Below are 21,993 nucleotides of genomic sequence, written 5' to 3' on the forward strand. Positions count from 1 at the left end.
CTTTATATACAGTCAGTGATCGTCTTCATATACAGTCAGTGATCGTCTTCATATACAGTCAGTAATCGTCTTTATATACAGTCACTGATCGTCTTCATATACAGTCTCTGATCGTCTTTATATACAGTCTCTGATCGTCTTTATATACAGTCAGTGATCATCTTTATATACAGTCAGTTACAGTAAAGTACAGTAGAGTTTATCAGAGGAAACATATTTGAACCAGCCGTGGCTTCAGGGCCTCATCACATATTCTCCTCCGACAGGAACACATGACAACATGTGGGACGGCAGATGATTGACAGGTCAACACCAACGCAACCGACGAATCGTCAGTTTCTTCAAAACAAAGTGCGTTTAGTCATAAACCTGAGGTCAAAATGACGAAGGAGAGTTTGTACCTTTTGAACACGATGTTAGTTTGAGTCCGACTCACTGAGAGTTTGATTTGTTTGGAACTTGTTCCTTTTGAGGACTGAACATGCTGTTGTCCTCTGTCCACCAGCAGGTGGCGGTAACGCACCACCTCTTAGTTTGTCGACGACAATAAACCTCAGAAGAAGAAGAAGGAGAACGTTCCGTGGTCGAAGGTTTAGAAGTCGTGTCTGACAGAACGCTGAAGATTTTCTTTGCATAGACTTAAAAGGTTTCAGAAAACATCTCGCGCATGTTTACTCAAAATGGAGGAGAAAGTCTCGTCATAGCTCCGCCCACAGAGACTGACGGAGTTTTTTTATCTCCTGAGGACTCGAGTCGATGGTCGGTCCAGCTGCACCGACCAACGACTGGAGAGGAATGTGGAAACACAGTTCACATTACAGTCCACACACACACACACACACACACACACACACACCAAACTGAGCAGGTAAAATCTGACTCAGCAGCTTCTTCAGTTTCAGTTCAACATAATGAAATGAAACTCTGTGACTCTGTGACTGAGGAGCCAGATGTTTCCTTCAGGAGGCGGAGCCCAAACACAGAGCTAAAAGAGGCGGAGACCTGGACAGGAGCTAACGTGAGCGCGGGGCGTTCAGGAGCTTACATGAGCGCGGGGCGCGACAGATGCTAATGTTTTAATCCTGTGTTGAGTTCACTAGTGAACAAGCGACGAGCGTCGTCCCGTCAGTTTGATGAGATGTGAAGTGTAAGATCTCGTCCGCCTGGTGGTCGTCAGTGGAACTGCAGCTGGTGTTAAATCCTCAGTCACAAGGTTTTAATGGTTCAGTGGCGTAGACGTGGTGGAGGAGGGGGTGGGGGGGTGGTATGAGGAAATGGGTGGAGGTGGGCGGGGCTTCATCCTCCCAGCTGGAATAGATTTCCTCTGAAGACTGAAACTAAACAATGAGAGCTGTGTTTCAGTTAGGAGTGTGTGTGTGTGTGTATGTGTGTGTGTGTGTGTGTGTGTGTGCGCGCCTGTGTGTGTGTGTGTGTGTGTATGTGTGTGTGTGTGTGTGTGTGTGTATAAGCTCACATGTGTGTGTGTGTGTGTAAGCTCACATGTGTGTGTGTGTGTGTGTGTGTGTGTGTGTGTGTGTGTGTGTGTGTGTGTGTGTGCGCGTGTGTGTAAGAGTGTGTGTGTGCGTGTAAGAGTGTGTGTGTGTGTGTGTGTGTGTGTGTGTGTGTGTGTGTGTGTGTGTGTGTGTGTGTGTGTGTGTGTGTGAGTGTGTGTGTGCGTGCGTGCGTGTAAGAGTGTGTGTGTGTGTGTGTGTGTGTGTGTGTGTGCGTGTGTGTTCCTGTGTCGGCACTGAGGCGGACGAGCAAGACAACAACATCTGGACACCTCACATCCTCACTGTCGCTCAACAAACCACACACACACACACACACACACACACACACACACACACAGGCGCGCACACACACACACACACACACACACACTCTTACACGCACTCTGGCTTTTATTTTGAAAGAGCAGCCCTGACAAAACTCTCCTGTTACGAAGCAGTAGATGTAGAAAAATACATAATTTCCTGTGTGTGCGTGCGTGTGTGCGTGTGTGCGTGTACTTCCTGTACTCTCTGTCTGTGATGAACAGTCACATATCCTCTGCATCGTTTGACTTCACGTAAACTTTATTAAAAGTTATTTTCCTCTTCAGAATGTTTCTCTGAATTCATTTCCTCTTGTGGTGACGCGTTGGGCGCGTGAGGACGTCGCGCTCCTCCGTGTTTTTATGTTCAACTAAAGTTTCCGTCAAAACTACAGCTGCAACTAAGATTATTTTCATTATCGATTATTCTGTTGATTCTTTTCTCGATTAATCCATTAGTCGTTTGGTTCATTAAATGGTGAAAAATGTCGACCGTGTTTCTCAAACCCCAAGATGACGTTTTGTTTCATCACATCGGTCACGTTTCAAACTGTTAATCGCAACACAGAGAAAGATGCAACAAACTTTGCTGCGTGATGTCACTTTGTCCTTCTCACCGTTTTTTCTCGGCGACGCTCTGTTTCCCATCCCGAGCGTCTTGACGTCCGATGATGTGACTCTGACGTGTGTGTGTGTGTGTGTGTGTCCTCCCTCAGTGCTGGAGATCCTGCAGCTGGTGAAGAGGCGCGACCTGCTCCTCGCCGACTCCCACATCCTGGAGTTGGAGCAGGAGTGCACCGAGCATGGTGGCACGCCGCAGCCGGAGGACGCCGCCGCCGGACCGGGCCTGAAGGACGGCGGGCGCAGGAAGGCGAAAGACGTGGAGCTGCTGTACGAGGAGCTGCAGAAGGAGCTGTGGGCCGTGGTCCGGGAGTCTCTGAGGGCCCCCACAGCCGGGCCCAACCTGGGCCTGGTGGTGCAGGTGAGGGGCCGCCGCCGCTGCCCAGGTGACACTGAGAGTCAGGGGAATCCGCGCTGACCTCTGTGTGTGTGTGTGTGTGTGTGTGTGTGTGTGTGTGTGTGTGTGTGTGTGTGTGTGTGTGTGTGTGTGTGTGTGTGTGCGTGCGTGTGTGTGTGTGTGTGTGCAGGTGCTGCAGCAGGAGGAGCAGGCTGATAGGGACTGGGCCCTCGGCCTGGAGGGCGCAGCCCCCGGGGGCCCGAGGCCCCGTCGGCTGAAGCAGCGGTGGCGCGAGGCGGTGGAGGAGGCGGCCGACGGCTCTCTGCCCCAGAGGGCGGAGTTCACGGCCGGGGAGCTGGACGGGTACCTGGGCCGGCTCCGGGCCCGGACGGTGGAGGACCTGGGCGCCGCCAACAGGAACGTGGTGTCCATCTACCCCGAGGGGTACCAGGCCTTCCAGGTGAGGACCGCTGTCGCCATGGTTTCGCCTGCCGTCCACAGGACTCTGCAGTTGCTTATTCAGTTTTATGCCTCCAGATGTTTTTCCCCTTTTGTGTCTTTTGTGTCAAACTTTGTTTGGTCCTCACTGCTGCCGATTGACCTTTGACCCCGACAGGTGTATGTGCAGAGTTACCACCAGGCGGTTGCCAGGCGACTGGGCTCCATCACCGACAACCAGCTGGAGATCACGGACATCTACTCGCTGCTCGACTGGCTGCACAACATCTACGACAGGTTCACGTCATCACTCGACTTTATTCATATTCAATATTTAATATTAAGTATGATATTATGATATTATTATATATATATATATATATATTGTGCAGAAACACTTCATTTAACTGATGAAGCTTCTGTGTCTGTGTGTGTGTGTGTGTGTGTGTGTGTGGTCTCAGGGACGTTCTGGGCACCGTGTGCATCACGAGTCCGTTCAGTCGCTTGCAGCTGGAGCCTCTGCTGCCGCCGGACACCGTGGAGCGACTGGAGCTGGACTGTCTCAACTCCGTCAGGGTGAGATACGCACGCACACACACACACACACACACACGCACCAGCTGAGGGTGTGTTTGTTTTGACGCCCCGCTCCTCCCTCTGCAGGCGAAGGTGACCACAGAGCTGAGTCAGGTCCTGGACGAGGAGGAGCAGCGATGGATGGAGACGCTTCACATCGAGGAGTTTCACATCACTCTGGCCAAGACCGTCATACAGGTGAACCCCCCCCACCCACATGACCCGACTGCTTCCTGTCTGTTTAAATAAAGTTATGACATCAGAGATCGGCGGTCGTTACATTAAGGTGGATTCCACCACATCTTGTACACTGATTGTTTTCTGAGTCCGACCTTCAGCTGCAGCCAAAGTCAACACTGAGCACTTCCTGATCTCTCACACACACACACACACACACACACACACACGACTGTTACTCTGGGAGCAGCTGCTGCCCTCTAGTGGCCGCCACATGGGATGAAAAGACCAAATTTAAAAAAAAATCTTGCTGGGCTAAAAAAAAAAGTGCAAATTATGAAAAACAAGTCAAGATATTAAAAAATTCTGGAAAAGCTTTAATACTAAATAAATTCAGTAAACACAGCAGAGTTCAGACGACGTCCAGAGGGAAGAAACCACCTGGATGGAGGTCAGGTGGATCTATCTGTCCGACGCTCTGAGGCTTCCATACCGGAAGTGATGCTGCCCGACAGGAAGTGATGCTGCCCGACAGGAAGTGATGCTGCCCGACAGGAAGTGGTGACAATGTCAACCCTGCTGTCTGTGTTTCAGAGGCTGCAGGTGGATCTGGAGCGTTCGGCCTCCATCAACCGCAGTCTGGGCTCCAGAGTGGCTCAGTGCAGCCTCAACGGGCTGGCCGACTTCCTCTACAGGTCCGTCACACACACACACACACACACACACACACACACACACACACACACAGCCTGCGGAGGTTTCACTTCCTGTTCGCTCATCTCAGTTTCCAGCGTAAAGTGGAGATGTTCCACGAGGGGATGCAGAGCGGAATGTTCGGTGACAACGAGGACGGATACGTGTCCAAAACCATCGCCCTGGTCAACTGCTGCCCCCCGCTGAGGTACCGCCAACATTTGTCAACATCCGTCTGACATCTGTCAACATCTGTCAACATCTGTCAACATGTGTCTGTCTGACATCTGTCAACATCTGTCAACATCTGCCAACATCTGTCAACATCCGTCTGACATCTGTCAACATCTGTCAACATATGTCTGACATCTGTCAACATCTGTCAACATATGTCTGTCTGACATCTGTCAACATCTGTCAACATATGTCTGTCTGACACTGTCAACATCTGTCAACATATGTCTGTCTGACATCTGTCAACATCTGTCAACATCTGTCAACATATGTCTGTCTGACACTGTCAACATCTGTCAACATCTGTCAACATCTGTCAACATATGTCTGTCTGACATCTGTCAACATCTGTCAACATATGTCTGTCTGACATCTGTCAACATCTGTCAACATCTGTCAACATCTGTCACACACTCCTGCCTCTGTGTGTGTGTGTGTGTGTGTGTGTGTGTGTGTGTGTGTGTGTGTGTGTGCGTGCGTGCGTGCGTGCGTGCGTGCGTGCGTGCGTGCGTGCGTGCGTGCGTGCGTGCGTGCGTGCGTGCGTGCGCAGAGGTTTCGTGCAGCGTTGTGCTCAATGTGATCCGTCGGTCAGTGAAGATTCTCTGCGTCGAGCCAACAAAGCTCTGGATCACATCGTGCAGCAGGGAGTCAGAGTCCTGTCGGAACGTCTGTACCTGCAGATCAGGGTACACACACACACACACACACACACACACACACACACACACACACATAGAATATCCGTTGTGCGTCTTGAACCCTGCTTCATGTTTTTACATGTTTTTACACGTGTGTGTGTGTGTGTGTGTGTGTGTGTGTGTGTGTGTGTGTGTGTGTGATTCAGCCGTTCTTTGAGCGGCTGGTGAAGAGGAAGTGGCTCAGCAACACGGAGCCGTTGGAGCAGGTCGAGTCGCTCGTCAAAGATCACTTCAAGAAGTTCCACAGGATGGACAGTCCTCCGTACCAGGTGGGGACATGTCCAGAAGTATGTGGACAACTGAACACCACCTGTTGTTGTGGTCGTCATCTCTCTCTCTCTCTCTGTGTCTGTGTCTCTCGCCCTCAGCTGCTGGTGGCGGAGGTCCACCGCCGCGTCGTCATGGAGTACCTTCGCTCGGTCATGCGAGGCAGAATCATCTGCACCTCCATGAAGATGAGGAAGAGGATGGCCGGCCGCCTCAGGGATGAAGGCAAACAGATCAAAGTTCTCTTCAAAGACCTGGTCAGTGGTCAAAGGTCACAGGTCAGGATGAGATTCTCAGTGTCCTGCTCGCTGTAGATCTGATAACTGTCTGTCTGTCTGTCTGTCTGTCTGTCAGGAGTCTCCAGCCAGCTGGTTGGACAGCGCCCTGTCTCACATCTCAGAGATCATCCAGCTGGAGGATGTCCCGTCCATCCAGATGGAGGTGGGAGTTCTGGTCAGAGAGTTTCCAGACGTCAGGTAAAATAAAAATAATTTTAAAAAATCATCATTCTACAGGATCCTGACGGGGACAAACGAGTTCAAAGTGAGAAATACTGTAGACAAGAGTCAAATCGTCATGATCGCCCCCTGGTGTCTGGGTGCAATATAGAGTGTGTGTGTGTGTGTGTGTGTGTGTGTGTTTGTGTGTGTGTGTGTGTGAAAAACTCAAGTCAAAGCAAAAACACAAACACTTTCCTTCCTCTCTGATCGTGACGTTGCTGCTCTGACATTTCAGCTAACAAGCTCAACAACATTAGTGAATTTAGAGAATATATAACCAATAAATGTCACCATACATCCGGATAGATATGAATTTAAACGTTAATGCTAAGCTAACAAGTGTCCAGACAGCCACCCTCGCGTGACCTCATCACTTCCTGTGAACAAGCTTTACACAGACTCATGAACGAACCAGCCGACTGCACCTGGCGGTCTCTCTTCTGTGAAAACACGCCTCGTGTTCACGTGTGTGTTTGTGTGCTCAGGAAGAAGCATGTGTCGGCCATTTTGAACATCCGGGGGATGACGCGGCAGGCGGAGCGTCAGGAGATCCTCAACATTGTCAAGGACATCGAGAGCTGCGACGGCGGCAGCAGCTCGGCGCGGCTGTCCCGTGACCACGCCCTCTTCTCCGAGGTGCCCGTCACCTCCGAGGTCCACTGCCTGAACCTGGGCCTGAGCCGCATCGCGCTCACCGCCTCGTCCTGCTTCACGGCGCTGCGACCACGCCGACGCAAAACCCGAACACCCGTCCAGGAAAACCCTGACGACGTCCTCTGAGACGAGGCAGGAAGTGCCAGTTCCTCCACGAAGCATCCCGACCGTGGAACGTTCCAATGGTTCCTACAGGTGGTTCTAGTATTAATTTGACTCCATAAAGAGTCTTGATCATCATCCACTAAACCATCACTGAGTAAATCTGTCCATCGTGCTGCTGCCGTCGCTACGTCACCAGAAATATGTTCATCACGTCAAAGAAAAGACGAGAGGAAAACGGTTAAACGGTCCAGATCGCAGGAGACTCTTGACATGTTTGCTTTGTGGAATCCTGATGAAAATAATCTGCGCTGAACAAAACAAAAGGACAAAGAGATGATTGATGATGAGGATGATGGTGATGGTGATGATGATGATGATTTAAGGACATTACAGCGAAGGACTGAGGACGAAACCAGACTGAAAAGTCCTCTGTCAGACGGTTCACTTCTCAAATGATTTGACATTATTGAAATCAGAAGATTCTGGAAGCTTCTTCGGTTCAAAATGTTAATATCAGGATGGAAAATCATCTAAAATCATTTATCAGTTATATATAAGATTCTGTGTTTGAGGCCTGGTTACGTCAGAAGAATGTCAAAACTAAGTTCATACTTTGTTCTCGTAATGGAAGCTCGGTTTCAGAGAGACTGTTATTTAGACGTAGCGCCTGGGGCCAATATTCAGTGACGGGCTCATGTTAGCAGTGACGTAGCGACTGCGGCTAATGATAGCAGTGACGTAGCGACTGCGGCTAATGTTATTCAGTGACATAGCGACTGGGGCTCATGTAATTCAGTGACATAGCGACTGTGGCTCATGTTATTTGGTGACATAGCGACTGTGGCTCATGTTATTTGGTGACATAGCGACTGTGGCTCATGTTATTCAGTGACATAGCGACTGTGGCTCATGTTATTCAGTGACATAGCGACTGTGGCTCATGTTATTCAGTGACATAGCGACTGTGGCTCATGTTATTCAGTGACATAGCGACTGTGGCTCATGTTATTCAGTGACATAGCGACTGTGGCTCATGTTATTCAGTGACATAGCGACTGTGGCTCATGTTATTCAGTGACATAGCGACTGTGGCTCATGTTATTCAGTGACATAGTGACTGTGGCTCATGTTATTCAGTGACATAGCGACTGTGGCTCATGTTATTTGGTGACATAGCGACTGTGGCTCATGTTATTCAGTGACATAGCGACTGTGGCTCATGTTATTCAGTGACATAGCGACTGTGGCTCATGTTATTCAGTGACATAGTGACTGTGGCTCATGTTATTCAGTGACATAGCGACTGTGGCTCATGTTATTTGGTTTACTTTTGGTCAAAGATGAAAGTTTCGCCCCGGATTTTTCAGAAAAACCAAAGAAACAAATAGCTCCAATGCTACGTGTTGCTAAAAACAGCAATATCTAATGAAAAAAACACAAAAGACTGGGAACATATTGGGACTTTAGGCTATTGTTAATTAGCTCTCCAAGCTAGCTTGTTGCTAGCTGGTAATCTAAGGAAAAAACAAAGCGTGAATTGTTCAGGTGTTACTGGGCAGATAAAAATGAATCTGAGCAAACTGTTCGCTTCTCCAACAAGCTAGCGCCACCGGCACTCAGAGGAACGTCAGCCATGTTGTGTTTTTCTCAGAACATTTCTAACAAAGGATGATCACAAACAACATGACGTCATGATGCCACTTCATGGAACCGGATCAGACGTCAGTGATCTGACACGATTAGATCATTGATCCTGAGTCATGGAGTGACTTCTGCCGATCAGACGTATTGATCCCTGTCATGTGTTTCCACTTCCTGTGTAGTAAATCTCCTGCACCCTTTGATTTTTCTTCACGTGATTTCAGATTTGATTTGTTGTTGTTGGTGTCTTTTAATATACGAGTTGTGTTCCGCTTCGTCGCTGTTTGATTTCACAACGTTGTCCTGCACATTTCTGGACTTTGAGCTGAAAGGCACTTTAAAGTGGATGGATGGAGGAGGAGGGGTGGACTCTGGACTGAAGTGCATTCTGGGACAAAGACCAGAACGTGAGGACTGAATCACTCGGATCAATAAAGTGAAACCGGGACCCGGAGAGAACCGGTCGCTGGATGAACTCAAGGATCGGTTCTGGTTCTTTTCAGCACCTGGAGATGCTTCATGACAAAAAACTGCTCATCTGTAGTTTTATTGTTGCACATGGTAAAAGAGATTTTAATCAAAGGTACTAGACAAAGATGTGAGTCTCTATCAGCTGATTGTGTATTTAATTCAGTGATTATAGTCGGAGCTGTTTGGGGTGATGAGGTTTATTATATTTGTGGGGTTCAGAGATTATTATTATTATTATTTCTTTCTGTTGGTGGAATAATAACCTTTTCCTGCAGAATATCTGCTGTTGATTCAGAGTTATGAGAGGGAGGTCTCACTCTGTTGGCCTTCAGGGGACAGAACGACAGATTCATCAGACAAACGCCTTCTCACGTTTTAAAGTTTCCTCACATTCGTGTGTTTCAGCTCACAAACGGTTCCTCTGATATCTTTTAGCTGGTCGTCGTCCTTCCAGTCCGTCACTCGCCAGAAACATTAGCTGTTTGGTGTATTCAGGGACGCCTCTGACATTTGAGGATCTCCTTTCACCACAAACACTTCTTCTGAGTGTCTGTCCTTCACGTCTCTCATGTAAATGTGGATGTATGAAATTAATCTTTGTGTTCAGAGAATAAAACACATCACGTCACTCATAGCTTGCACTTTTGTGTTTTTCTATAAATCTCATGTAGAATTAGGAAAAAATTTAAGTCTGTTTCAGCGGTTACAGTGTTTTTCATTTATATTTTTATTATGTTTTTTGTTTTTCCAGTTTTCTGTTTCAATTTCCTGCTGCACTTTTAAATGTGTATGTTCACACATATCTGTTGCTTGTCTGTTGTGAAGTTGTTTGTGTTTCCCTGTTTCTCACATAATTAACAGCCAGGAAACCTCAGGTAAGTTCTTCTTATTCTATCTGTGTTTTACTTATTGACAATATTAATATACACACTAATGAATGTATTATCAATATTGTGATAATGATTGATGTATGACAATAGTTTAAAAGGAATCTTATTGAGGTTAATTTAAATCAAATAGTTTAAATTTCATAAACAACTGTGTTTTTTATTTTTCCATGTTACAAATGTTTTTCAGATATTTTACTTATTAATTGTGATCTGGGATTATTGTGTTTATTAATTGTGACGTGTTGAGGAAAACAACGAGAGAAAGTTTTATGTGATTTATTGAAGTCGTCTGTTCAGAGTAAAATGTTTCACAAGTGTTAGTGGGAAGTTTCCTCATACAGAGATTAAAATATCACCGACAGATTTAAATACAATAAAAAACAGAATGGAGACACAGCGACAGCCCCGCCCCCTTCTCCTCAGGTAACACTCAAGCCCCGCCCCCTTCTGACACCCACTTTTCAGATTTACTGCGGACCTGAACTCAACGTTTTAACAAAACTAAACAAACGGCGCAGGCCTCCTCTCAAAGCATCATGGGAAGTGTAGTTAAATGTTGCAGCGTTCATGTTTCAGATTTGATATGAAAAAAATATCTGAATAGAAAACATCAGAAACAAGTTTCATCCGGACGTTTGACGGAAGAAACGATCCGTCTATGACATCACTGTCTTTAGTCATTTTATTTTGGCGAGGATGGAGAGGGGCGGGGCCTCACCGTGTCATCATTTACCAAAATAAAATAAAAACAAACAATTGAAACATCGAATAGCACCGACATTAATTTCAGGCTAAATAAATACTCTGAAGACATTTACAGTAGAAATATAAAACGGTTAAGTTAAAACTTATTTACAAATCACAGAGATAACACAGAACCAGAACCGAACCTTGACCAGAACCAGGACCAGGACCAGGAACTGGACCGGAACCAGAAGCTGGATCTCGATCTGGGCAAGAACCAGGACCAGAAACAAACCTTGACCAGTACCAGAAACCGGACAAGAACCAGGATCAGGAACTGGACCAGAACCAGGACCAGGACCAGTAACTGGACCAGAACCAGAAGCTAGATCTCGATCTGGACCAGAACCTGGACCAGAAACAAAACTTGACCAGGACCAGAAACTGGCCAAGAACCAGAACCAGAACCTTGATCAAAACCACAACCTGGATCAGGACCAGGTCCAGAACCAGGACCAGAAACTGGACAAGAACCAGAACCTGGATCTCGATCTGGACCAGACCCAGAACCTGAAACAAACCTTGACCAGAAACCGAACCAGAACCAGAACCAGAACCTTGATCAGAACCACAACCTGGATCAGGACCAGGTCCAGAACCAGGACCTGGAACAGAACCAGGAACAGAACCTGGACCAGAACCAGAACCTGGGTCAGAAACTGGATCAGAACCAGAACCTTGTTCAGAACCTGGACAAGAACTAGAAAACATGACCAGAACCTGGATCAGAACCAGAACCAGAACCTTGATCAGAACCAGAACCTGGATCAGGACCAGGTCCAGAACCAGGACCAGAACCAGGAACAGAACCTGGACCAGAACCAGAACCTGGGTCAGAAACTGGATCAGAACCAGAACCTTGTTCAGAACCTGGACAAGAACTAGAAAATATGACCAGAACCTGGATCAGAACCTGGGTCAGAACCAGGACCAGAACCTGAATCAGGACCTAGAAACAGTTTCTAGAAACAGAAACTGGACCAGAACCAGGAACAGGATGAGATACAGAGGCTGAACTGAAACCAGATAACACACAAAATATATTTCGTAATTACAGAAACAGGAAGTCACTTGTTTTCTGTCTTTTTAAAGTTGACTTGAGTTTGTTCCGTTAACTTTCTAAATATGGAAAATCTCTTTAGTGTTTAAATAAAGTTTTTATACGAAACATACGAATATTCAAGCAAACTATATTTATAACACAAACAAATCAAGTGAAGAAGCATTTTTACAGGATGAATGTGGAAGATGAAGTCACGTCAGCAGCTCCTGGTTCTGGTTCTGAGCCTGTTCTGAACTGGTTCTGGTTCTGGTTCTGGTTCTGAGCTCGACGATGTCCGACACCGTGACACCAGGTCGTCACGACTCGTAAGCTTTGGTTTCGGTGTTAAAATGCGGCGCAGACGTCGGCGCTGCTCGGGGTTGATGTGAGGGAGGAGCTCAGTTTCAAGGTTCAATGTCAAATATATTCACAGCTTCTCACACAAACAAAATACTGACTGACCACTGACGCGCAGTCACTGCCTCTCAGCTGACCAATCAGAATGCCTTGTCAGCTGAAGTTCTGGTTGGGCAGGAGGCAGGGCCCTAGAGTTCACTCATTTGTTGTTGTCCTCTGAGGATGAGAGAACGTCATCGCACCAACCAATCAGCTGTCACAGGATGTGACATCACAGCATGTGTAGCATGAAAACCTTGTTTTGATCTGCGAACTTTAAAATGCGCCAAAGAGAAAGTGACGCAGATCTGTGATAAACACGAATGAACAAATTAACCCTTTCATACATGAATAATAAGTACATACAAGCTTAACTTTTAATTAACAACATGGATTAACAATAACAAATAGAACAATGTTGATGAAATGTAATTTTATTACTCAAAAAAATATTCAAATGTATTTTTTTGTGACGTGTTTTTATCTTTGCAGCCCAACTACAGTGTGTCGAACTTTGAGCAATGAGATATGATCAATAAGTGTAAATAAAGATGGACGACTCCCCAAAAGTAAAGCCAAATCATCCTGATCGCCCCCTGGTGTCTGGCTGGGGTACAGGTCATAAGCCCCGCCTCCTTCTGTCATGTGACATAGTTCTTATCACACTGATGTTTGTTCACGTGTTCATGTTTCTGATCACTTTGCTTCTCATTAGATACGTCATGATTGACGGCTGACGCTGACTCAGGATTGGTGTGTGTGTGTGTGGGTGTGGGCGGGGCCTCAATACCACGGCTCGGCTCCACGATCACTACTGCACAGACTCTGACTCCACATGACGTCACCAGCACAAGATGGCGGCTCCTGATTGTGAGATAATTTAGCTTCATTTTTTTCCAACAAGAGGAAGAAGAGACATGTCATCATCTTTATATACAGCCTGTGGTTATGACTGCGATGTGCGCGGCTGGTTTCCGTGGGCGTTGCCGTAGGTTTGAAATTACAAACGGGGGCTAAAACAACTTTGCAATTTACACAAAATTATGACTAAAAAATAATTGTCACTGTTAATGTTGAAACTGTTACAACCACTCAACTTTCTGTTGCTGGATGTTTTGCTCCAATGTGTAAGATTAAAATGTTTCTGACATTAGCGCCTCCTAGAGGTGAACGTCAAAACTGACAACCAGCACACTAAAAATATTAACATGTTCATAATCAGGAAACAGAAAAAAGACGAGGTTGATGATGTTGTCAGGTCAGAAGTTCAGCAGACTCTGTTGTGAAACCGAAAATGAAACGCTAAAACATTGAGTGTCTGTGACAAAGTCAATCAGTTTGATGGTTTGTGCTGCTATGAGTCACTCCTGATGATCTGACCAGGATCGATTGATTGATTGGTTGATGGATTAGTTGAATGATTGGCAGCATTGTCTTTAATGTGACAGTCTCTCCTCACTGAGACAAATAAACGAGTCTCATCTTATGCGTCCGCCCCGTGGAGGAGATGCTCGCTCCGTCCTGCAGGGGGGAGTTCAATGGAGGCTTCACCTCCTTCTTGGTAAACGAAAGGCGCCCGACCGCTCCTTCGTGCAGGAAGAGGCGGTGTTCCTCCCCCTCAGTCCCTCATGCAGACGTTGCACCTCCCGATGTTCCCCCTCTGCTGCCAGCCGTCGGTTAGTGTGGTGGAGGAGCTGTTGGAGATGGAGGGGCTCAAGTCCACTCTGGTCAGCCAGAAACTGTAGATGTTGGCAAAATAATGGCAGGTTCCCCGCGGCCCCTGACACTCCACGAAGGGCTGGGCCCTGAAGTCCGGCAGACAGCTACCTGATGACGTCAGAGACTGGCCCCCGCCCTCATCACCTGCACCTGTATGCTGTGATAACCACAGGAAATGACATCATCAGGTGAGCTGTTTCAGCTGAAAGTCGTATGACTACACCTGCTGGTATCAGTGTTTAGTTTCAACAGTTATTATGATAATGTTTTTTATTTAAAAGGGACAATGCGCATTAATTAACATGCAAGATTTATACTCATTCACTCCCAATGACTTTCTAATAACTGATAATGCAACGTTGAAGAATGATTTTAATAATTCCTGGATCCAAATCCAAATTTTCATACAAATCTTTCTGTAACGTTTTGAGTTATCCTGAAACAAACACACGAACCTGACCGATCACATTACTTGTTTGAGGTAATAACAGGGCCCAAAGTAGAGCCTTGAGGTACACCAAGATAATCTTTCTATAATGGCAGCACCAGTTATCCTTTTTATCAGTAGTGTTAATAAAACAGTACCATTAACATTACTAGCACTCCAGTGGTACTAATATATATAACACTGCAGTAGTCGTATTAGCAGTAATATTGTTAGGATTACTAGCAGCAACAATTGGTTGTACTTTCAGTACTACAGTACCTACCATGAGAAAAGAGTATCCCGTCCACAGGCTGGTCCACCTGGGGGGGCAGTCTGGCTGGTTGGAGGTCTGGCTGTGCAGTGCCACAGGTGAGGAAGGGGCTTCGCACACCACACAACGGCTGATGTGCTCTGCGATGGGGGGTCCGCCCACAGGTATGCTGGGGAGGGCCGCTGTCGTCGACAGCCAATAGGATTTGTCATTACGACTAGCGTAAGAGCAGGATCCCATGTTACAGGAGGAGAACGGCATGGTGGAAAATACACGCATACACGACCCCGCCTGACCTGGAAATATCGTCAGTACGTATTAGTGTAAGAACCAATGAAATATACATTTAATTCAATTATTAACAGAGATTTTCAGTGGGTCGCTTCACTACATCAAACTCATGTTTGGTGACTTTAAATCAGTTCTCATGTTGGAATATGTTATTGTGTGTGGAGGTATGTGAGTTGTTCTCCGGAGGAACTGCAGAGGATAACGGGAACACTGAGGTACTCTTGAAACCAACTGACATGTTCCCAGAAGATGAGGCAGCGGCGGAAGATTTCACTGTCACTAAGTTCGGCACAAGCTTCTGCAGCGACACCAAGAGAGGATGAGATGCTCAAAGCTCTGGACACTGTGCAGCTGTGTGGGTCGATCCTTCAGGGAGTTCCTGTGGCCTGGTAGACCTGGTTGTCCAAAAGGACAGTGACCGTGTAGAACCAGTTCAGAACTTTTGAGAACCGGCCCACATTTTGACAGATTATAGAACCAAACTATACACAGTCCACATTCAACACAATTTAGTGGTGGCCTGCCTGAAAGGGGGTTAAGGGTTATTGTGAGCAGGTCCTGCTTGATGAAGAGTAGGCATCACGTGGTGAAGATGTTGGCAGGGACTCTGAAATGTATGTGGACCTAACTCTTAGAAAGGCCAAACACAATTTTTAGTTAAACAACATAGAAACCTTTGTGTGCCTGTCTTGATGTGTTTATATATACCCAGGTCCTGAGTGTGAGCCTTCTCCTGACCCTCCAGGTACAGCAGACTGTATCCGTTCCACAGGACCCTCATGTTTAATGGACAGGTGGGAATTTGCTTTGATTGGCTATGCCTCACCACCAGGAAGCCTGAGTTCAACTTTTTGGATTGTCCAGGAATACCCCGGTCACCGATTGGACCAGGATCACCTGAGACACAAGGACCATGACAGGAAGGTAAATCACACAACAAGTCACACCCAAACTGAACCCCAAACCCAAAAGTAAAGCCAGAGCGATGCCACACAAAGATTTACCCTTGTTGACTATGCCACATCTTTGCCAAAGTTGGCCCACATTTCGTGTTATTGGGGCCATATACACCATTTACCACATGGCCCACTTTAGGGTCACATCAAGATTAAACCTTGCCAAGATCACCGCATCTTAGCCAAATATGGCCCACATTTGATTTGGAATATTTTGCTATTTTACATATAGGCCACTTAATGTCAGAGGAAGGCCAGCAGTGCCGCATCACTGCCTGTAGTGGCCCACATCCTTCAGCCATGTTGACTCAAATGGAACTCATCCAAGAACATAAGACTAAGAAGTTGTAACTAACATAATCAGAAGAAACAAACAATGTATAGGTAAGTGTGTAATTCTCTAAATCCCTGAACTTAGGTAAACCAACAAAATAAAGTTAAATAAACTAATAATAATCGGTGGACAAATAGGCAGATAAGCACAGACATGTGGAGGTCTCACCTTTGACTCCCACTTTTCCATACTCCCCCTGCAGACCTGGCTCTCCTTGGTATCCATCTGGACCTGGGGGCCCAACAAAACCTATTGGTCCCTCATATCCGGGAGCTCCCCTCATACCTGGAACAAACCAACCATTTTTACGATCAACAGCACTACCACTAAAACTGATGTTAGTTTTCTCTGCAGCCAAATGTGGTTTCTCGCCTGGGCTATGCTAGAAAATTAATCTAAATTAATCTTTGCTTCACCTTTGAATCCTTTCTGGCCGATTTCTCCAACGAGGCCGACCTCTCCAAGGTCACCAGGAGGGCCAGGCGGACCTGGGGGGCCCAGTTGGGCAGGGGGATGAGTGGGGCAGGGGGAGACTCCTCCGTTTTCTCCCTTTAGACCCACCAATCCATCAAATCCTTTTGGTCCTGGAGGCCCTCCCGGACCAGGACAACCTCTTGGACCCCGATTACCAGGTAGACCCATCAGACCTTGTGACCCCTTCATACCTGATCACACACACACACACACAAACACACACCTTATCAGTGGGTTTAATGCGATAAATGGGTACACGCACAGTGGTTAAGTCTTAGTTTTCCACTTTGCTGAATTGTGACCTACAGATTTGTGTTGTCGACTATTCGTAGGCTGTGTCGAGTGAGCTGAGCTTTGAACAGAGAGCAACAGAATCCAAAATGGAGGAAGCTATCGTAGTTACTACCAACCAGTATTGTTAGAGCAGGCAGTGTATAAATTGACCCTTTGAACACAGATAGCGGTTGTGCTTGACTAGACCTAACCTAATGAGTTATCAGATTGCTCTCAGATTGAGGATCTATCCGCAGTAGGATGAAAGTCATGTATCTCTGATGCATGGAGAAAGTCTGACCTTTCACTCCACGATCTCCAGGAATGCCTAGAAATCCTTTGGGACCCGAATATCCCTGTAGGCCTATTGGCCCCCGGTACCCTGTGTCCCCGTTGTCTCCATCATCCCCAGGTACTGGAGGGTTTGGCCCAGGATTCCCCATATCCCCAGGACAACCTGAAACATCAACCCAGGTCAGAGGGTATCCAGTGCAATTTATCTGTGTGATTTATAAGTTTATTAAACCTGAATGTTCAAAGACCGACCTGGCTCTCCATCTGGTCCAGGACAACCAGGATCTCCCTGAGGGCCTGGGACTGGATCTTTACAGTTTGGTCCAGGTTTACCTGGAGATCCATAAGTGCCAGGAGGTCCTACAGCAACGCATAGACACAAGACACATTACGGTAGAGAACCCAACTAAAATTCTGATCTTTAGTGATTAAACTGTTGATAAAATCACTGCTGGTCAAAAACAATTGATCACTGGGGGTTATCACGCTGCTACAGACCTTTGGGTCCTGGAGGGCCTTTGGTTCCTGATTGTCCAGGCTGGGATGGACCACAGGGACCTGGAGGACCCTGAGGACCCTTATCCCCTGGTAGACCTTTGAGACCTGAAGGACCCGGCACAGCCAAACCTACCAAGACACAGATGATGAAGTTTCACACCAACAGCAGGAATTCACATATATTCTCTTTGAAATATCCCAACTCGAGGCGAACCTGAAGCATAACAGAACAAAAGGACCCGAGCCAACACCTAAACTTATGTTGGGACCAGTCAAATAGAGGTGAAGTTACTAAACTCTACTTTGGTCACATGGTTATCAGGTGATTGTGTATGTGGGTACCTCTGGTCCCCATGTCCCCTTTCACCCCTTTCAGTCCGTCCAGTCCATGAAGTCCTAGCGGTCCAGGTGGACCTAATGCAACAAAACAAATCATTTAGTAATCAAACTAAAATTTTGTAATCTGTCAGATCAATTAAAAAAACCCCCACCAACAACTGTTGTACTGTATGGCTGGCATTATATTTAGAAGAGTATGGGCTAGACCATAGATTAATAGAAGATGGACGAAATGACAGCTACCTTAAGTGATGCCCTTTCATCATGATAGCCCCCTCAGTGCCCTGAGATAAAGTATCTTATGATTTGTTGCTATATAAATAAAATTCCCCTGACATGATAGCAGATCTGAGGTCTGACCTTGGAGTCCCGGTCCTCCCTGCGGTCCTGGAGGACCATCAGTGCCCGCATTGCCAGGAAGACCCGAACCACCTGAACGACCTCTGGGACCAGATGGACCGATAACACCTAAATAAGCCAGACAGACAGACAGGCAGACAGACAGACAGACAGAATAAAATTTGCCTCCAATCCAGCCATTATTTTGGTCTCAGACAATCTGGAAGTTGGAGAAATCAAACAAACCCTTTGCCCAATTTTTCTTTGAAATTTCTCCAAAACCTCCAAGAAAAGCCAATATTCATATAATGGTTGAGTGTGCAAAAATATCTTAAGGTCTGGTCGAAACATTTGATGAGGACGTTGGAATTTCCTCTGCTCTAATTGATCTAATAAATAAAAGTTTGGTTCTCATACACTCTATCTGAGAATTTATAGTGAATGTTGCTCTGACGTCATGACAACAAGCTGAATTAACAGATCCTGTACTTTACTGGTTCACATGACACAGCTCACGTTACAGAGTAAAGCTAAAATAATGATGAGGTCCAGGCGAGCCTGTTTACCTTGTTGACCCAGGTCTCCACGGTAGCCTGGATCCCCTTTGCATCCTTTGTGTCCCTGAGCCCCAATGAAACCAGGTCCTCCAGGATCTCCACGCGGTCCAGAAGGTCCTGAGAGAGAAACAGCTAATTCGTACAGAAACTCATCTCCACTCTACTCCCACTGCTGCAGAGACAGAACCAGAACCGGATCATCACCTGACGGGCCAAAGTCTCCAGGTGGCCCCTTGTCTCCAGGTAGACCAGGAGAACCAACAGAGTCCCCCTTATCACCTGAAACACAAAAATCTTTACTCAACAATCTGCACAGCAAAAGAACAGAATCAACAAAGGCATCAGATTAAACCTTGTACCTTTCTGTCCAGGACACCCTTCTCGACCAGGTTCTCCAGATTCCCCTGGACATCCTAGGTCACCCTGCAAACACAAACAAATACAGGTAAGCATATGTAAACATTTAAAGTTTTCAAGCAAAGTTCTAGTACTTAATTTGTGTGGAGTCCTAAATTTACAACAATGATGGTCACTAAGAAAGACCTCTGATGGTCCACCCAGGTTTGACAAGCCACTGTGAGAGTGTGAATTTCTGTTCTCACACTCTAAGATATCTACATATCCTCACATCTGACCCATTAAGTCATTGTCCATCTTACTGGATCTCCTGTCTCTCCAGGGAAGCCGATGAGTCCAGGAGGTCCTGGACGCCCAGGTTGTCCTGGTTGTCCTGACGTACCGCAGCGTCCTGGTGTTCCTGCAGGCCCTATGATGCCTGGGGGTCCATTGATTCCTGGATAACCTGGCTTACCTGTAGCTCCTTGCACACCTTTACTTCCTGTAGAGTAGATTTGTTAAAGGATTCAGGCTGGGGCATCAGTTGTATGTCACTGGTATGTTTTTATGTATTTCCAGGAAATAGCCACCGCTATTGCTTGATGTTTCTCGGATCTTACAAACGCTATCACTCAATCAACAACTACTCATGTAAACTTGTCGTGACTTGACCTGACCGAACTCACTTCCTCTTCACACAACAAGCCAGAGTTCTTGAGTGCAACACTGAAGCTTTGACCACTTCCTCTATGACATCATACCCTGACACTGATCTCTACAGTACCAGCTCTGACCTCGTGGTCCAGGGAAGCCGCTGATGCCGGAGGGTCCTTGCCTTCCTCCCTCTCCTTTGATAGAGATATACTTGGTCTCTCCTGGAGGCCCCAGGGCCCCTTTACAGCCTGCAGGGGACACATGGGAGTGTTTTTAAACAACAGGAGAAGAGTCTGAAGTGATATCATCTGGAAATGAACATCTGTGTCGGCAGTGGAACCATTATTACTGATAAAATATACCGTTTTTAGTAGTAGTTCTGGATTATAATGCAGCAGTACTGTAGCATCACTCAGTGTTTACCTTTCTCTCCTTCAGGCCCTTCACATCCTTGAGCTCCATCTCGTCCAGTGAACCCTTTCTCCCCTGTGCTCCCTGGAGCTCCAGGGGCTCCGGTTTGTCCCGGAGCCCCTGGAGCTCCAGGGGCTCCGGTTTGTCCCGGAGCCCCTGGAGCTCCATACTTGCCTTGGGGCCCCAGCAGACCTAAACACACAGGGAATGTTTCAGTGACACTGTGTCATGAGGAATCATTTAAACACAGATGTGTGGCTGGCAAAGGAGAGCTCACCTTTCTGACCGTCAGGGCCTGTCAGTCCTGGTTCTCCAATGGGGCCAGTGGAGCCCTGAGGTCCCGGGTAACCTGGGAAACCTGGAGACCCTGGTTTACCTACAGGGCCTTGAAGACCAAAACCTGGTGGACCCAACGCACCAACCTCACCTTTCTCCCCCTGAAAACCTGAAATTAAATATGATGTCACCGTATGCATGATAATATTTTATTGATTTAATGTATATGTAAGTATCTATATGAAGTAAGGTGACTTAAAGCAGTAAAGTACCTGGGGGTCCAATGGGTCCCGGAGGGCCATAGAAGCCCCGTGAACCAGGTTTTCCTATGTCACAGAAGTTGGGTGAGGGGCCTGGGGGTCCAGTTATTCCTGGGGATCCATCCTGTCCTCTCTGACCCTTTGGTCCAGGGCCCCCAGCCAGACCAAGGGTACCTGGACAAACATTGAAAACAACGGAATAAGTCTCACTCACTGCTTTATCTCAGGTCAACATATTCTGACATGAATCACTTTCGAGATCCACAAATTCACCTTGTAGTCCATCATTGCCGGGGGGGCCAGGGACTCCCTTAGGTCCCTGAGAGCCCAGTGGTCCCGGGAAGCCGATGGGTCCTGAAGGCCCAACCTCAGAGTCCCCTGCTTGGCCCTGCAGTCCAGAATAGCCTGGGATCCCTGGAGAGCCTGGTTTACACAGTTGCCAATACAGTAAACACAGCTGACAAAGAGTTATTACTCTGATTCAGTCAGACACACCTTCATTCCAAGTCAGTGGTTCAACCAAATGGACGTTTTTTTGTTATTCAGACCTGAACTAATGAAGTAAGAGTCTTGTACAAAGTAACCAGATAGTGAGAGTGACTATACCTGGATCTCCACCATAACTGAAGCCTTCGGGTCCTTCTTCTCCGGTATCTCCAACAAAACCTCGAGGTCCTGCAGGTGCAGGAGAGGATATACAGTTGGGAACCAAAGTGAGTTAGTGAGTTTCCACCACAACCCTCTAGAACATCTTCAGTGCTTCCTGTTGTAAAAATGTCTATTGAACAGTGTTCTTCCAAAGTATGTTCCCTCATTTGGTGTTTTGCTGACTCTGGAAATCCCCTAAGGGCCAGCTGTACACTTCCCGAGAAAGTTGGACCTCACAAAGGACAACTGCAACTTCCAGAACCCCTAAAACCTCCAGAATCTTTCTCAAGTCCCTCTAGAAACCTTCTGAATGACCTATGGGACTGTATAAAGGTC

General features: G+C 46.8%; 2 protein-coding genes across 4 annotated transcripts in view; one reads left to right on the top strand and one right to left on the bottom strand.

Moving 5' to 3' along the window:
- exoc3l2b (exocyst complex component 3-like 2b) overlaps window positions 1-9,862 on the top strand; it is a 26,899-nt gene extending 17,037 nt beyond the window's left edge. For both annotated transcript variants that reach the window (XM_035621847.2, XM_035621848.2), the window contains exons 4-15: window positions 2,533-2,798; window positions 2,965-3,234; window positions 3,391-3,509; window positions 3,674-3,788; window positions 3,876-3,986; window positions 4,560-4,660; window positions 4,750-4,866; window positions 5,443-5,578; window positions 5,737-5,859; window positions 5,959-6,114; window positions 6,212-6,333; window positions 6,843-9,862. In XM_035621847.2, the coding sequence (XP_035477740.2) occupies window positions 2,533-2,798; window positions 2,965-3,234; window positions 3,391-3,509; window positions 3,674-3,788; window positions 3,876-3,986; window positions 4,560-4,660; window positions 4,750-4,866; window positions 5,443-5,578; window positions 5,737-5,859; window positions 5,959-6,114; window positions 6,212-6,333; window positions 6,843-7,137 (1,931 nt within the window). In that variant the 3' untranslated portion in view covers window positions 7,138-9,862. The remainder of the gene's footprint in view (window positions 1-2,532; window positions 2,799-2,964; window positions 3,235-3,390; window positions 3,510-3,673; window positions 3,789-3,875; window positions 3,987-4,559; window positions 4,661-4,749; window positions 4,867-5,442; window positions 5,579-5,736; window positions 5,860-5,958; window positions 6,115-6,211; window positions 6,334-6,842) is intronic.
- Window positions 9,863-12,718: 2,856 nt separating this feature from the next.
- Window positions 12,719-21,993, bottom strand: part of col4a4 (collagen, type IV, alpha 4) — a 33,383-nt gene continuing 24,108 nt past the window's right edge. Inside the window, exons 28-48 of one of the 2 annotated variants that reach the window (XM_047335471.1) lie at window positions 21,616-21,684; window positions 21,283-21,432; window positions 21,022-21,183; window positions 20,751-20,918; window positions 20,486-20,665; window positions 20,203-20,310; window positions 19,732-19,910; window positions 19,432-19,495; window positions 19,277-19,351; window positions 19,082-19,189; window positions 18,537-18,644; window positions 18,180-18,251; window positions 17,838-17,966; window positions 17,592-17,699; window positions 17,347-17,502; window positions 16,901-16,963; window positions 16,715-16,768; window positions 16,467-16,583; window positions 15,717-15,905; window positions 14,730-15,013; window positions 12,719-14,176 (exon numbers count right to left, since the gene is read on the bottom strand). In XM_047335471.1, the coding sequence (XP_047191427.1) occupies window positions 13,919-14,176; window positions 14,730-15,013; window positions 15,717-15,905; window positions 16,467-16,583; window positions 16,715-16,768; window positions 16,901-16,963; window positions 17,347-17,502; window positions 17,592-17,699; window positions 17,838-17,966; window positions 18,180-18,251; window positions 18,537-18,644; window positions 19,082-19,189; window positions 19,277-19,351; window positions 19,432-19,495; window positions 19,732-19,910; window positions 20,203-20,310; window positions 20,486-20,665; window positions 20,751-20,918; window positions 21,022-21,183; window positions 21,283-21,432; window positions 21,616-21,684 (2,801 nt within the window). In that variant the 3' untranslated portion in view covers window positions 12,719-13,918. Of the gene's footprint in view, window positions 14,177-14,729; window positions 15,014-15,716; window positions 15,906-16,466; window positions 16,584-16,714; window positions 16,964-17,346; window positions 17,503-17,591; window positions 17,700-17,837; window positions 17,967-18,179; window positions 18,252-18,536; window positions 18,645-19,081; window positions 19,190-19,276; window positions 19,352-19,431; window positions 19,496-19,731; window positions 19,911-20,202; window positions 20,311-20,485; window positions 20,666-20,750; window positions 20,919-21,021; window positions 21,184-21,282; window positions 21,433-21,615; window positions 21,685-21,993 lie in introns of both variants that reach the window. The other variant, XM_035621843.2, reaches the window with a different exon arrangement.

This window comes from Scophthalmus maximus, chromosome 11 (genome assembly GCF_022379125.1).
Source record: "Scophthalmus maximus strain ysfricsl-2021 chromosome 11, ASM2237912v1, whole genome shotgun sequence".
In the NCBI taxonomy this organism is placed as follows: domain Eukaryota; kingdom Metazoa; phylum Chordata; class Actinopteri; order Pleuronectiformes; family Scophthalmidae; genus Scophthalmus; species Scophthalmus maximus.